The 15,696-nt window shown below is 32.4% G+C and overlaps 1 protein-coding gene across 1 annotated transcript in view; it reads left to right on the top strand.

The window, feature by feature from the left end:
• Positions 1-9,530, top strand: part of LOC127700684 (cytochrome P450 3A21-like) — a 37,230-nt gene extending 27,700 nt beyond the window's left edge. The window contains exons 9-14 of the mRNA XM_052204281.1: positions 1,939-2,038; positions 4,852-5,009; positions 5,545-5,633; positions 6,537-6,674; positions 7,367-7,529; positions 9,261-9,530. Of these exons, the coding sequence (XP_052060241.1) occupies positions 1,939-2,038; positions 4,852-5,009; positions 5,545-5,633; positions 6,537-6,674; positions 7,367-7,529; positions 9,261-9,347 (735 nt within the window). The 3' untranslated portion in view covers positions 9,348-9,530. The remainder of the gene's footprint in view (positions 1-1,938; positions 2,039-4,851; positions 5,010-5,544; positions 5,634-6,536; positions 6,675-7,366; positions 7,530-9,260) is intronic.
• Positions 9,531-15,696: the final 6,166 nt, after the last annotated feature.

The raw sequence follows: 15,696 nt of genomic DNA, 5'->3' as shown, positions 1-15,696 counted from the left end.
TTTGCTGTTGAAATGTTAACTTAATTAATATTGCGATCCGTTTTTCATTCGTTCCTTGATTTAACAAAGTAAACATCAGGCGGATGCAACATATGAAACAGGAATGCTGTCCTGATATCTATAGAGTGTCTGATATTGTATTGGAATAGTTGTGGTCTGTATTCATATTTAATCTCAATACGATCTAATGTATAGATTCTGACATCTCCTTGATGTCTTCCGAATTTCTTTGAAAGGTTTACTTGGACACAAAAAAAAAAATTCCATATCAGCTTATATTTTGATAAGTTTTTATTCCCTTTCTTATTCTTTCATAACATGGACCGGACTGTCAAGGGATTACGTATAATACTATCCGACATTGCAAATATCTATTGCAAATATCTAATTTCAGGCAACAGTAGTTTACCGATGTGAATCGCATGGACTTCAAAAGGAGCAATACGCGGTGCATCGACATGATAAGAGTCTCATGTTATGCATGCATCAACCGCCATGCAAGTTCACACTAAGTCAAAATGTCACAATCGAGAATAAGACACAATTAGTAAAAATACAGATCAGGCGACTACACTGGTATCTAAAGATTTGAGACCGCGAAAACCTGTCTAGTGAATTGAGACATCGAAATATCGTATCGGTCAACCAATTCGTGATGGTTACTGTAAAACTTATTTAGTGTCGATTTCAGTCGTTCTTCCTCATAACTCTGTTGAAGCAGTTTATGTGTAAGGACCACTCCATTGGAAATTAAGTCTGTATAGTGTGAACATGCACGATCTTATGCAGGATTATCTGAACGCCTACTTTAGACAATAACGCGATTCTAACATAGAAGATAACCACGGATCCCTCACGTAGGATGTGCTGGGAACATTTTCAGGCTAGACACTAGTATCTGTAACGTCCGTGGAACAATTGTTTTGTATCCACAACTCCTCCTTAAACCCTTTTTACATATCATTGAAACTTTGTCACAATATTAACCATTTGATGCTATTCTGCACTTTTTTATTTATCAGAACCATTTTTGTGCTTTCTTTACCAAATCAATGGTACTATAAGTGCACATTTATATGCTCATCTCCTAAACCCCTATTCATAACTTGATGAAATTTTTAAGAATCTTTACCATATAATGCCAGAGTGTACCTCCTTTTATGTTTTGATAAGATTTTTGGTGTTTCCCTTACCAAAATATGAACTTTACCGTTGCTTTGTTTTGAAGGTACCCATTTTGTATCCGCAACTCCTCCTTAACCCCTGATTACAGTTTAGTGAATTTTTCTCACAATCTAAACCATATAATGCTATTGTAGACCACTCGTTGTGTTTTTTACGAAAATAATTGTTATTCCAATTAGCAAATCATAGACTGCAAGGATCGGCGATATCATTTTGTGAGCTTTGCTTGCATTACCTCTTGTTAAATCTCAAATAATGGAATTTTTCGGGTATAGTGCGATTTAGAATTGGTGCATATAGAGCCAGATTAGTGAGAGATTTATACTGCAAATCAAAACGATCAAAACAAAATGGCATTTGTAAGGACACATTTAATGAATCATAACTTAAGTTCTCGATGGACTACATAATTAATACCAATTAAGACTGTTAAAGTATTTTTGATCAAAGTGATTGTAGTGTTCAAAGCTAATATTTGATTATAAGTTTATATTTGTTATCAAACAGACTGTGACAAATACAAAGTTAGTCAATTGCAGTAAGGTGATAGACTTTGTTTTACACACAAAAATATTAAAGAAGTCCAATCTTCCTCTCCTATGATAAGATAATTTGGCTATTCTATTTCTCCCCCTATTTTTTTGGTTGCTTTAAATGTTTTGGTTAAATGACCAAGTACACGTGTAGAGCGGGAAAACATCAGAATCGTACGTTTATATTATTATTTATACCAAATTATTATATATTCTATAGCAATACCAAGATTTCCTACAATTAATGATAAATGCTAGACACAAGGATGATCATCAAGGGAATTATTCATCAGGTGACATGCAGAGTTCTAAAAATAGAGGTAAGGGATAAATCAATCATGGCAAATTTTAATAAAAACTGGGAGTAAACTACATTTATTTTATATAGCTTGCCTATAGAAATAGTATAATTAGCCTTGTAAAACAACTGATGAAAGACAAAATAACAAGTCCAATCAAAACCGACATCATCATTGGCAACAAATACACAAAATGCTTCACAGAAAACTAATGATTGCGGAACACTAAGTCAACAAAAACTGGGGTGAATGCATGTACCCTTTGAAGAATGAGCAGTTTCTATTCCACCATTTTCTACATAAGAAAATGCCTGTACCAAGTCAGGAATATGACAGTTGTTGTCCATTCGTTTGATGTGTTTGTGCTTTTGATTTTGCCATTTGATTAGCGACTTTCCGTTTTGAATTTTCCTCGGAGTTCGGTATTTTTGTGATTTTACTTTTTTCCGTTCGTTGCCGCCATTATGTTACTCGTAGCAAATGATTGGTAACATTTCATGACCTGTAAATAATTATAAAATATTACAAAAATCATAAATACCGTCAAATTACGAATACTTTGCCTTAATATTTTGAGACGTATATATATACTTGTAACAACATTTTTCTTTGTACTGACTAAAAGGGATGGATCGCAAAAAGGCCATGTAAGAAAACAATTATAGAGTAAATCGAGGAAATTCATAACACGTAGAAGTAAAAAAGTATAATAAAAGTATCGACCTCCAAAATAAATCCTTAAAAACTGACAAAATCAAACGTTAGACTTTAATCAAACACCGGAACGAAAACAAGGCACACCCGAAAAGGATAAAAAAAAGGTTAAACGATTTTAAGTTTAATTTAGTTTGAATTTATTTGTCTCTATATCATCAATATTATAGCATTCTACATTTAACAACTCGAACTGACTATTATATATAAATAAGATGATGTGGTATGAGTGCTAATTTCTTATTAAAACGTTGTTTCTGATGGCATTGTGATGATGATGATAATGGCTGGCTGCTTAACGTCCAGCGGCAAATCAATATGCATATTTAGGACGAGAACATGTTAATGTAATATGATTATTTACCTTGCTTTGCACTAGACCAACACGCTGATCCGGATTTTTAACGTGCTAGTTCACAAGGTAACAGTCCACAGGAAGACATGTCACCTTACCCGGACACATTATTCTGACTCCGAGCCGACCAGCCTTTGCTCTTACTCCTTAATGCCCCGTGATTAGCGGAGAAGCAGCAAATACCATTTTAAAAGTCTTTGGTTTGACCCGGCCGGTCAAAAAAAATTAAATTACAATTTATAAATTTCATGCGTCTGAAGAGTTACGGTTCTTTTATCACATTGCATTATATAATTCACGACTGGCCCAGACTCTTGACTGCTAGACGAATGATACCCAAAGGACTTGTACTTCACAACATGTTGTATCGACTGTATGGGTTTAGATAGAAACATCTAAAAGAACTAATGATTCTGTTACTACTATTATCCAATAGTTGTTATAAATGAAGTGGTGATAGCAATCGACGTGAATTGAAAACAAAATCACTATTAGTACTAAGTTTTTATTCTTAAGATTACTGGGGTGTCTAAATGTTCGACGATATATTTTACTTTAACTTCTGTGAAAGACTTCTGGGTCAATGTATTTTCAAATTTCAATATAAAAACTTGGGGTCACGGACCTAGTTTTTTCGTTAAAATACACTGAAATTAACGAAATCACATTTACTTTATATGGATTATAAAGGGGAAACTTTTTTTTCTTTATTGAGAAGTCATAAATCGATAGAATCTGTTAAAATTCAATGAGAGAATTTCTTTTTATAAATATATCTGAAATATCAAATAAAAATAGGATTCACGGGCCTTAATTTCTTGAGAAATTCAGAAAACACTAATTGTCCTATCAAGTTCAATATAGTTATCTGCCCTTGATGTTTAAAGGAATTTTCTTAAAAATTTAAGTACACTATATGGCACTTAATTTGTTTGATAGTGTAATAAAATTGAGAATGGAAATGGGGAATGTGTCAAAGAGACAACAACCCGACCATAGAACAGACAACAGCAGAAGGTCACCAACAGGTCTTCAATGCAGCGAGAAATTCCCGCACCCGGAGGCGTCCTTCAGCTGGCCCCTAAACAAATATATATACTAGTTCAGTGATAATGAACGCCATACTAAACTCCAAATTGTACACAAGAAACTAAAATTAAAAATAATACAAGACTAACAAAGGCTAGAGGCTCCTGACTTGGGACAGGCGCAAAAAATGCGGCGGGGTTAAACATGTTTATGAGATCTCAACCCTCCCCCTATACCTCTAGCCAATGTAGAAAAGTAAACGCATAACAATACGCACATCAAAATTCAGTTCAAGAGAAGTCCGAGTCTGATGTCAGAAGATGTAACCAAAGAAAATAAACAAAATGACAATAATACATAAATAACAACAGACTACTAGCAGTTAACTGACATGCCAGCTCCAGACTTCAATTAAACTGATTGAAAGAGTATGTCTTCATCATATGAATATCATCCATTGTTATGTATTTATTTTTTGTTTATCACTATTATAATGTTTGATTATTAACATATTGATGTGTTACACATGACTCATTTTCAGGACCAAATTTAAAAACTTTAACATAGTTCGATCATTGCATTGTTGTGAACCGTACGATAACTTGTCGGGGAGCACAGACTTATTTTTAAATGTTTTAATGGAGATCAAATTATTTACAAATTATATTTTTAGCTTAATTTATATATATATATACATATTAAAATTCGAATAATCATTGAACACTCATTTATACAGGTTTAAATGAAATGGAGTTAAAATCAAATGCCATGACGTTCTTCCTAGCAGGATATGACACAACAGCCAATACACTATCATTTGCTTGTTATGCATTGGCCACTAACTCAGATGTGCAGAAGAAGCTTATTGAGGAGATCGATACCGTCCTTTGTGGGGCAAGTATTTACCTACTCGGTAGTCGGTAATCATTGTCCGAATCAATGTTTGTACACAATAAAACAAATGAAAATATAGCAGTCAAGCACAATAAATACTAGGCCATAGTTAACATAACAATTTAAATTTATTTCTTCATTAATGTGTCTAATACAGTTACTGCGGTATAAAGTTTTGAAAGGCAATGCAATCAATAGGTATTTTGAAAAATAAATAACCTTTTCTTGTAATTCTATTTACAAACATAACGTGAAAAAAAATTTGATGATTTGGTAAGAACTCGTATAAAATTACATGAAAACAAAGTTAATTGAATGCACCACGAGCACAAAACTAATTTGTTCTCTGCGGGCTTGTTCAGATCCAAATTTTTGAAAATCTAAATATCTAACCATTCACAACAATCAACGTTGAGAATTACATGTAGGTTAAATTGATATCAACGTACATATTGAGTTTATTCAAGCGTGTATTCAGTTTTAATCTTGCCAAAAACAATATGATTACAATAAAAAAACTATACTTAAAACATAGGAAAAACCCCAATATGAAGATATATCAAAGTTACAGTATTTGGAGAGATTTGTAAATGAAGTTTTGCGTCTTTATGGAGCTGCAACTAGGTAAGTAATAAAGGTATAGTGAATCAACGATTCATCAAGGGTATAAATCAAATGAAATTTAGAGATCAACATTTTTCTTCAACAATAAAGCTACTGTTACTGTCAACTATAACAATTTTGATACTGAAAAAGATTTTTTAAATTGTCAGGATATTTTTTCTCTGTCAATCCCAGTATAGGGCCACCATCAACTGGTATACTGAAGTTGTCAATAACCGATCGTCTATTAATTACTTCGTTGTTTATTTAATCTAAAAAAAACTCAACAAACATATAATTAGTGATACATGTCAACTGATATGGAAGTTTTCGCATTTTAATTTGTACAATGTTTTGCAAATTTATATTGTAAAACTATATTTGTTTCAAATACATGAAATAAGTCCCATCTTATTCCGCTGAAAAGAATTTACAATAGTAAACGGATGTTCTAAAGTCGGAAATCCATTTTGAATAGGAATATGACAGTTGTTATCCATTCGTTTGATGTGTTTGAGCTTTTGATTTTGCCATTTGATTAGGGACTTTCCGTTTTGAATCTTCCTTGGAGTTCGGTACTTTTGTGATTTTACTTTATAGTAGAAACAAGCTTCTCCTGCTATGCATGCCTCAGCAGAAACCAAATACACATTAGGCAAAATTTCACGTTAGGAAATTTCAGATAATTGGTACATTTTTACATCAGGCAATTATCATGTGGTCTTATGATATAGCACTGCAACAACACCTCCCGTGGGTTGAGACCCAATCAATTTGTATCACACAATAAATTTCTGATGGTGACAGAAAAACCATGTGATTTGTATACTTCACTTGCTTTCTTTCATAATCCTGCACGTCCTGTATATTCAGTCCGTATAAAGTAAAAATGTACAAATAACTGATTAGACAATCGATTTGTAGATTTAACAGGGAATGTCAGAGAGATATCAAGATTAAAGACACGTTTATCCCGAAAGGAACAGGCATTAGTGTACCCTCATTTGCCTTGCACAGAAATCCGGATTACTGGCCAGATCCAGAAAAGTTTGATCCTGAAAGGTAAAATAAAAGTGAATTTACATTATCATAGTCTATTTGTCGAGACAAACTATATATTTGGTGTTAATGGTTTTAATGCAATATTACGAGTATTTTGTGTTGCATAATATTTATAGTTGTAGACAATATATATGCTTCCCCCTATGAAGTATACGTACAGAAGCATAATTATCCATAGACGTGTAGTAAACCAAACGGTTGATATACATGTTATAATGCTTTTTGGATGTCGCAGCACAACACTTAGTCTTTTAAAATCGTTACAATACAAGTCTTTCTATCTTACTAGATAATCAAGTTGATTTAAATGAAACCGTCAATAAAATTTAACAGAGAAAAAATAAAAATGACTTCTAAATTCGAAATTTACGTTTCAAAAGGTAAACTTTTATTGCAAGTATTTGAACGGATTGGTGAAGCAAAACAATTTGTTTTCTTTTGAGCCTATATTGACCATTCTGCTCTTGAAAATCATAAGGCATTGGTGCATAGTTCTTGGCACTGTTTTGAATCTCCAGTGTAATAAATGCATTCGATAAATGTATTCGGTAACTGTATTGGTAAAGTTATTGTTTAAAATAAATTTTCATTTTAAGTGAGAATTAAATGTGCTTTGTCCAGCTGAACTCTGTTTTGTACGCATTATTAAAATGTACGTTTCAATCATATAAAGACATATTTATTCATAACAGATTTACTGATGAAAATATCGCCAAACGACCAGAATATAGTTTTATTCCTTTTGGCATCGGTCCAAGAATATGCATTGGTATGAGGTTGGCGTTACTTGAGGCAAAAATGGCTTTGGTGCATATGCTTCAGAATTTCTCTTTCACCACCTGTGATAAGACGGAGGTAAGTTGAAGTGTCTGAAAGTTATGTACATTACATCCTATATACCATTCATGGTTGAAGAATGGTTATTTGGTTGTTGTCGAAATTCATATGACTCCCTTTGAACAAATATGTTGTTCAAAAGACTGCAGAAGTACCTTTACCCGCCCAACCATATGTTTGTATATGAGGGAAAATTAGCCACTGCACTCCTACAATATAGAAATATTTGGAAATTACGAGAACCGTAAAACCTGTCCAAAATTCCTATTTCAAACATGAGAATGAGTTTTTTTCCAATTTTAGCCCGATGTTCTTATAATTTAAAACTTTCACAGATAGGTTTAAGTAAATGTTGTTCACAGTTACATAATACTATGGTTTGATTAACATTTTACTCGGTAGTGAAACTATGGCTGAAATTAACATATGCTCATAGTTCGACCATGAAATGTTTGTCATGGTTATTCATATATGATCAACCATTGTTGTACTTTAACGCATCATAGAATTTGACGTAAGAAACACGACGGGTGTCAGAAATTGAGAAAAATCCCTGAGTTCAACTGCGGGTTTTGACTGGTTTGAATGTGCCCAATCTCTTGTTTTTTTGTAATGTTTTGCCTTTTTAATGTTTTTTTTTGTAATTCTATTTAAAAAAATGTGTGACTAGAGGAGATTGACTTTAAATAAAAATAAAACTAAAATGTTTCATTTTAGAATTAAATCTATGCAAAGAAGTAATGTTTAGTTAACATGTGACCAATGTTTTCTTGATTTCATATCTTGTTAAAAATATCTTAGTGTACTTTTAAATGAATTTTCGGATTATGTAATGACTGCCAAAGAATTGTTTAGTTTAGATCAGCGAATAGCGTGTTTGGTTCTTATCAAGCAAAATTTGTAAAACTGGTGGTATAAATGATGATGCATTTACAAGATTAACGTAGGGTCATACTCCCTCAGGTAAAGCTGACCTTACATGTAGATGAGTTTGGCTAATTTATAGGTCGATTTTGGTCCTATAGCACTTAATGTGTTTATGGTCTTATACATCACTGGCTTTTAAAAGTCTGAGTTTGAGCATTCCTGATGAAATCTTAGGACGCATGACCTTAATCAAGTGTTGTTTTTCATTTACAAAACCATATGACTCTTTTGTAAAACCCATTTTACTTATGCTTCTGGTGTATGGGGAATTATTACGCATAATTGTATAAATAATCTGCCAAAAACTATGCTTGTAAATTTTCATAGGCTTTAGAAAGAGAAGCAGCAACTAAGTTGCCAAAAGTGATATGGGTTTTTTTTATCAGGTGATGCTATATTAAGAGTTGAAAAAGAGAGGCGAAAGATACCAAAGGGACATACAAACTCACAAGTCGAAAATAAACTGAAAACGCCATGGCTAAAAAGAAAAAGACAAACAGACAACAGTACACAAAACACAACATAGAAAACCAAAGACTGAGCAACACGAACCTCTCCAAAAACTGTGGGTGGTCTCAAGTGCTCAGGAAGGAAACCATCTTCGTTTTGATTTTGACTCTGATATCTGACACGATTGATATGCCAGTCTTTTAAATGTTGAATTTTATCATTATTATGATATTGAAAAAACTCAGTTATATGATGTATAATGAGAATATGGTTCCTCTTTTAGCCGGTTCCTGTTATTTTATGTGTTACGGAAGAATACATGCTACAATGTATATTCGAAACATCGTTTTTCAAAACACATTTTTGTTGTAGATTCCAGTCACATTTGAAAAAGGGTTTATTCTGAAGGCACAGAATGGAATAGTTTTAAATGTTAATCCACGTAAAGACACGCGATAGAATACTTATATGTACCATGAGGACTGTAATTGATGTAAAAGTTACATATACATTTGTAAGCAGCAAGCGTTAATTCGATTTTTTAGGTAACACTATATGTTTAAATTTATTGTTAAATACAAGTAGTCATATTATAGATATGTTATGCAAAAACATAAATGAATAAAGATATATTCTGTAAAAGTACTAGTATAATTCATCTGAACAATGTACTCCAAGAAATATTAGTACGGTAGTGTCTTTTTTGTGCAAGTGTAAAATTAAAATAACATCTCTTCAAATGATTTACCTGCAACTAGACTTCATACAGAAATTGAAGCATTTGATGTTCATGATACTTTTTTGTTTTAAATGTTTTGATTGGAGCATCACTGATGAGTCTTATGAAGACTAAACGAGCGTGTGACGTGCAAAATTGTATTCCTGGTATCTATGATAATATAAAAATAAGAAGATGTGGTATGATTTGCGATTACACAACTCTCCACAAGAGACCAAATGACACAGAAATTAACAACTATAGGTCACCGTACGGCCTTCAACAATGAGCAAAGCCCATACCGTATAGTCAGCTATAAAAGGCCCCGAAATGGCAAATGTAAAACAATTCAAACGAGAAAACTAATGGCCTAATTTATGTACAAAATAATGAACTAATAACAAATATGATATACAGATACAAACGACAACCACTGAATTACAGGCTCCTGACTGATAAGTTTATTTTTTATAAGAAAATGTTATAAAATTGAACAAATTGTCTATGAAAAAAGTTGCACCTTTGGAATGTTATCATGTAAGGTTCTTACATAACTACCTTACCAAGTCAAATACAATAAAAACATTCTTGGGAATCTTTTCTGCTACCAAATGTTCTTTAATATTTTCATGATTAAGTGCAAAAATAATGGTACCGTATCAACATGAATGACAACATATCGTTGTGGCTTTCTTCTTTCTGTTTAAATGCCACTTTCAGCAATATTGGCTATTTTTTTTAAATTAAAGTTTCAGGTTGGTACACACAAAAAGGTGTTTGCAATAGATTTTTTGTAATGAATTTTCCTGAAAGAGAGTTTAATGGTAATTTTAGTTATTTCATAAGAATGAAGGGGTTCACAGTTAAAATATTTTATTAGATATTGCAAAAATGAAGGTAAGTTATAGCTCATTTTGACCGTGTGTCTTACCATCAACATTGTTTACTAAAGGCAACAGTAGTATACCGCTGTTCAATAGTCATAAATCGATTAAGCCAAAAAACAAATCCGGGTTTACACTTGTCTATTAAGTGTATAAAATTACATCATGGATAAAAAAAAATGTATGTTAGAATTGGTAGGGTGCGCATCTAGTGCCGTTGATAAAGAAATTGTTTAATTTTAAATTGTTTAGGAAAGATTGGTGGGATTATTCTGTTGTAAAATTATTTCATGTCAAACTTGACCTTACTCAATTCCAAATTGACTTTTCTCTGTTCTAACATGACAATTCTCAGTTACAAGGTAAATTCAAAATGACAAAAATGGAAAACAACTGTCATATTCCTCAATTGGTGCAGGCATTTTCCGAAGACAAATCAAATGAGGCTTGTTTAGGGGGGTATTTATATCCCATATCCCATTAAGTTTTTGTCCCAATATCCCATATCCCTATAATGTTTACCCCTAATATCCCAATATTTTTTTTTTTTACAAATATCCCGTATCCCTAAAACTATTTTGAAATATCCCAAAAAATCATTAATTCATTCCCAAACCCATTTTTGTATACAACATTCGTAAATACATGTTGTGCGTTGTAGTATGGATGTCAAGGATGTGGACTTTTTCACAGAGAAAGGTTAATCATTCAGAATTATCCAGAGACCTTTAAATTTTAATCTAAATGTCTCTGGAATAACCAATATATATAACTAAGCGTTTGTAACAAATAAAAAGTTACTGTAGAGATAAGCGTGAGCCACCAAATGTGAGCTCATCAAAGGCACGTAGCTAAGAGAATCACCCAATGTGAACTCACAGATGACACGTCGTTTTAATAGAAATGCTGAGAAGCAAAAAATCCATTTCTACAATAAAAAAAAGAACGGAATGAATATAATATGCAGCAAAGAGCTGCACATGCAACAAAGCATGAAGTTAATCTATTAAAACGCAAATTATCAAATCAGGAATATATCCTGTTGGCGAAAGGCTTGAAATTTATACCAACGCCATCAAGCAAAAATGCAAAAATGTCTATACTAAAAGACTACAGTGAATTTGCTAGACAACTACGATGTCGATATATGTTCAGTCATGAAGGAAAAAAATTGTAAGGGTTCCGGGGAACCCAGTGTCTCGCCTACGTTTGCTGTTAATCGCAGGCTCAACAACAATGAGGAAAAAAATTATTAAAAATATTCCTCTCGATACTATCTTTTGATTGTAAGAAGCTTCTGTCCAAGTTTGGTAAAAATCCAGGATAGTTTATGAATCTAATAAATGTTTTAAAAACTTTAACTGCAGACTGTATGTAATGTTAACTGGAAGAAAAACTAAGTCCATTTGTAAGTAAAATACAGAAAAACAGGTACAAAATTTTAACAAAATTTCCTTCTAGATACTAGCTTTTGATAATAAACACGCTTCTGTCCAAGTTTGGTACAAATCCAGAATAGTTTAAGAAAGTTAATATTTTAAAAACTTTAACCACAGAGTGAATGTTATATTTCCTGGCAGAAAAACTAAGTCCATTTATAAGTAAAATACGGAAAAAAATTGATTTTTTTTTTACTAAATTAACTTCTGGATACTATCTTATGATCATAAACAAGCTTCTGTCCAAGTTTGGTAGAAATCCAGGATAGTTTAAAAAAGTCATTAAAATTTCAAAAACTTTAACCACAGAGTGAATATTTGTGGACGCCGACGACGACGAAATGTAGGATCGCTATGTCTCGCTTTTTCGACAAAAGTCGAAGGCTCGACAAAAATGCAAACGCCATACACATTCAAAATACTACCGTGCAATTTTGAATATCCATACATACCGACTACTATAGATACCTTGAATTTAGATCACAGAGTGAATATTTGTGGACGCCGCCGCCGCCGACGACGTCGCCGACGACGGAATGTTCATGTTCATCGATTTGACTCAAATTCTCATATTTGATTTATAGCATACTAAAACATATATCCAAATTATATAAAGTATAAAATAAACAATTTACAAGGCATGGGCTCGATAATATGTTTCATCGTTTCTTGTGTATTTTAGTCTAGACGCCATCTAATTAACTATCGAGTTGACCTCCGAAGACTGCCGACGGTCATATAAGCGATTTATAAACATAACTATAGATATAAATAGATAGCAAACTCGTGCAATAGGATTTTTCTAGGTCTGTTTAATTTTATATTATAGGTTAAAAATATAGGTACGATGGATTCATAATATATGATGGAACATCAGATGAAATTGCAGATTCTTTTTGTCTAGCAGATAATTATAACCCCTTATTGAAGTCCACCTATGAAATCTCAAACGACAAAATGTCGTTCTTAGATGTTCATGTAATTAAAGGTCAAAGATTTACAATACATGGCATTCTTGACCTTGAAATACATTTTAAAGAAACAAATTCTTATCTCTATCTGCATAGAAATAGCTGTCACTCACAGCATGTATTCCGAGGATTTATTAAAGGTGAAGCAATACGGCAAATTAGAAACACAAATGACCATAACAATTTAATAAACAATCTAACTAATTTCAAAGTGAAATTATTAGATAGGGGTTATGATAACGTCGAAATAGATGATAGTATTACTGATGCTTTATCAATTGACCGTACTGAATTATTACAGCAAAATAAATCGAAGGAAAAAGAAAATATTCCGTTAGTTTTGATAACTAAATATAACCCATATGTATATATACGTAAAATAAAGAAACGGGCATTTATTACAGTTTGACGAAGATTGTGTATAAATATTCAATGCTGCACCAATAGATGCGTATAGCAAACATAAAAGTTTTGGAGATATGCTTAGTAGATCAAAGTTGAAGACTTTAACATAAAATTGACAGTTGGACCCCTGATGATGGAAGATCTGTCATAATAACTAGACCTATTGATGAAGAATCAAAATATAAATATATCAATATATACATGAATAATTTTCATATTTGATTATATTAAAATAATGCATCTAAAATGACCATCCCAAGCCAAAGCCTCTAATCCCAAGCTTTAACTGCCGAAACACTAAAATAGTGATCAATAGTAAGTGTTGGGTCCTATCATGCAATTTGGGATGCGTGGTTGCGTGGGTGTTTTATAATATCAAAACTCAATGAAAATCAACAAAGCACTTAAATAACTTTTTCTAGTAAATTCTTTTTGGCTATTTTATCAAGTGAGATAAAAAATATTTCTGTACTTAACTTTTAATTTTCACATTTTTTTTTCATTTTTCATTTTCAAAATTCAATATCCCTAAAAATGCACCAATATCCCATATCCCATTTATTTTTAGGACAAATAAATGGCAAATATCCCGTATCCCAATATACCCTATACAAGCCTCTCAAATGGTGGGTTAAACCTGGCTTTATAGCTAGGTAAACCTCTTACATGCATCACGGTTGTTTATTTATCCGTTATATTTACAAAATTGGGTGAGCCACCCAAACAGACATAATAGGTGAATGTGACAATAATTGAGATCCAGCAGCCAAACTGTGTAAACATACAATACAGACATACAACACAACTGACTAAATAATTAAAACAAAAATACATACAAATAAATCTAACAAAGACGCAAACAACAAAAGTTTTCGTAGTTAATAGTAAATTTGATATAACAGATATATACAGGTGTGCTTCTTACACAAAACAGCTCGTGCTTCTTACACAAAACAGCTCTAACATAGTTATAAGGAAGAACGACTGAAATCGACACTACGGTCACCATCATTTATTAGTTGACCGATACGATGTGTCGGTGTCACAGCTCACAAGCGAAATGTTTAGATAACTATACATGTCGTCGTCTAATATGTAAACTAATTGCGTCCTATTCCCGAGTGTAACAGTTTGACTGCATGTGAATTCGCATGGCGGGTGATGCATACATAACAGTAGACGCTTACCCTGTGAACTCACATGAGTTCATGCGATTACCCTGTCAACTCACATGAGTTCATGCGATTACCCTGTCAACTCACATGAGTTCATGCGATTACCCTGTCAACTCACATGAGTTCATGCGATTACCTCAGTTTTTGTTCGTGGCCTAGATTTTTAATGTTTTAATGAATTTTGAACATCGGTAAGCTACTGTCGACTTAATTTATAAACCATCTCATCTGTAAAAACAAATACATGCAGATACAAACTGTAAACATAAAAACATGTATATACCATCTGTTAGTACACAACCGGCAAATATGTAAATATAAAAACTGACTGAAACAACTGTAAACATAAAAACATATATAATCCAAATTTTAACACAAACATAGAAATATATCAATAAACTCATCATATATACCAGGATTAAAATATTGTACGCCAGACGCGCTTTTCGTCTACAATAGACTCATCAGTGACTTTCGAATAAAAAAAGTTAAAACGGCCAAATAAAGTACGAAGTTGAAGAGCATTGAGGACTCACAATTCCGAAAGATTTTGCCAAATACAGCTAAGGCAATTCATTCCCGGGGCACTAAATCCGTAGTATTTCGAAAAATCGTTTGCGAATTCTCATTCACCAATTTAACGCAAAATCTCATATTTTATTTATAACATACTTTTAAAAAAAAGTTTATCCAAATTATAAAAAATCCTAAAGAAATAATCTAAAATGCATAGACTCGTTATAAATTAATGTATAAACATTTCGTGTGTATTTTAGAATAAACGCCAAAAAATTATCCATCGAAGAGATCTCCGAAGTATTCCGTACTTTTTTCTAGATAAAACTTCAAAAATCTCCTTATTTAAGTAAACCATTAGAAAAGATATCCTTATATTACTTATGTTCTTGACAAGAGAAGTTTGTTTTATTCACTTCAAAAGTTCAATCCAAATTGTTTCTCTCAAATTATGACAATTTAATGAACTGAGGTCAATTGACGTATTTAACCTATTGAATGATTAGAACTGTCCATTTGCAAAGAAACTTTTATTTAATCGTCAGGCAATTAGTTTTAATCAAACTGGATGAAGCATTTGGTTTCAGATACGTAGAGATCTCAAAACACACATGAACATATTTGTCCTAAGTACTAAATATAAAAAGAAGGAGACGTTGTATGATTGCCAATGAGACAACTATCCACCAAAGTTCAAATG

Source organism: Mytilus californianus, unplaced genomic scaffold (assembly GCF_021869535.1).
Source record: "Mytilus californianus isolate M0D057914Y unplaced genomic scaffold, xbMytCali1.0.p SCAF_5, whole genome shotgun sequence".
In the NCBI taxonomy this organism is placed as follows: domain Eukaryota; kingdom Metazoa; phylum Mollusca; class Bivalvia; order Mytilida; family Mytilidae; genus Mytilus; species Mytilus californianus.
The sequence above is the reverse complement of the archived record's forward strand: the minus strand, read 5'-3'. Positions and strand labels throughout refer to the sequence as shown.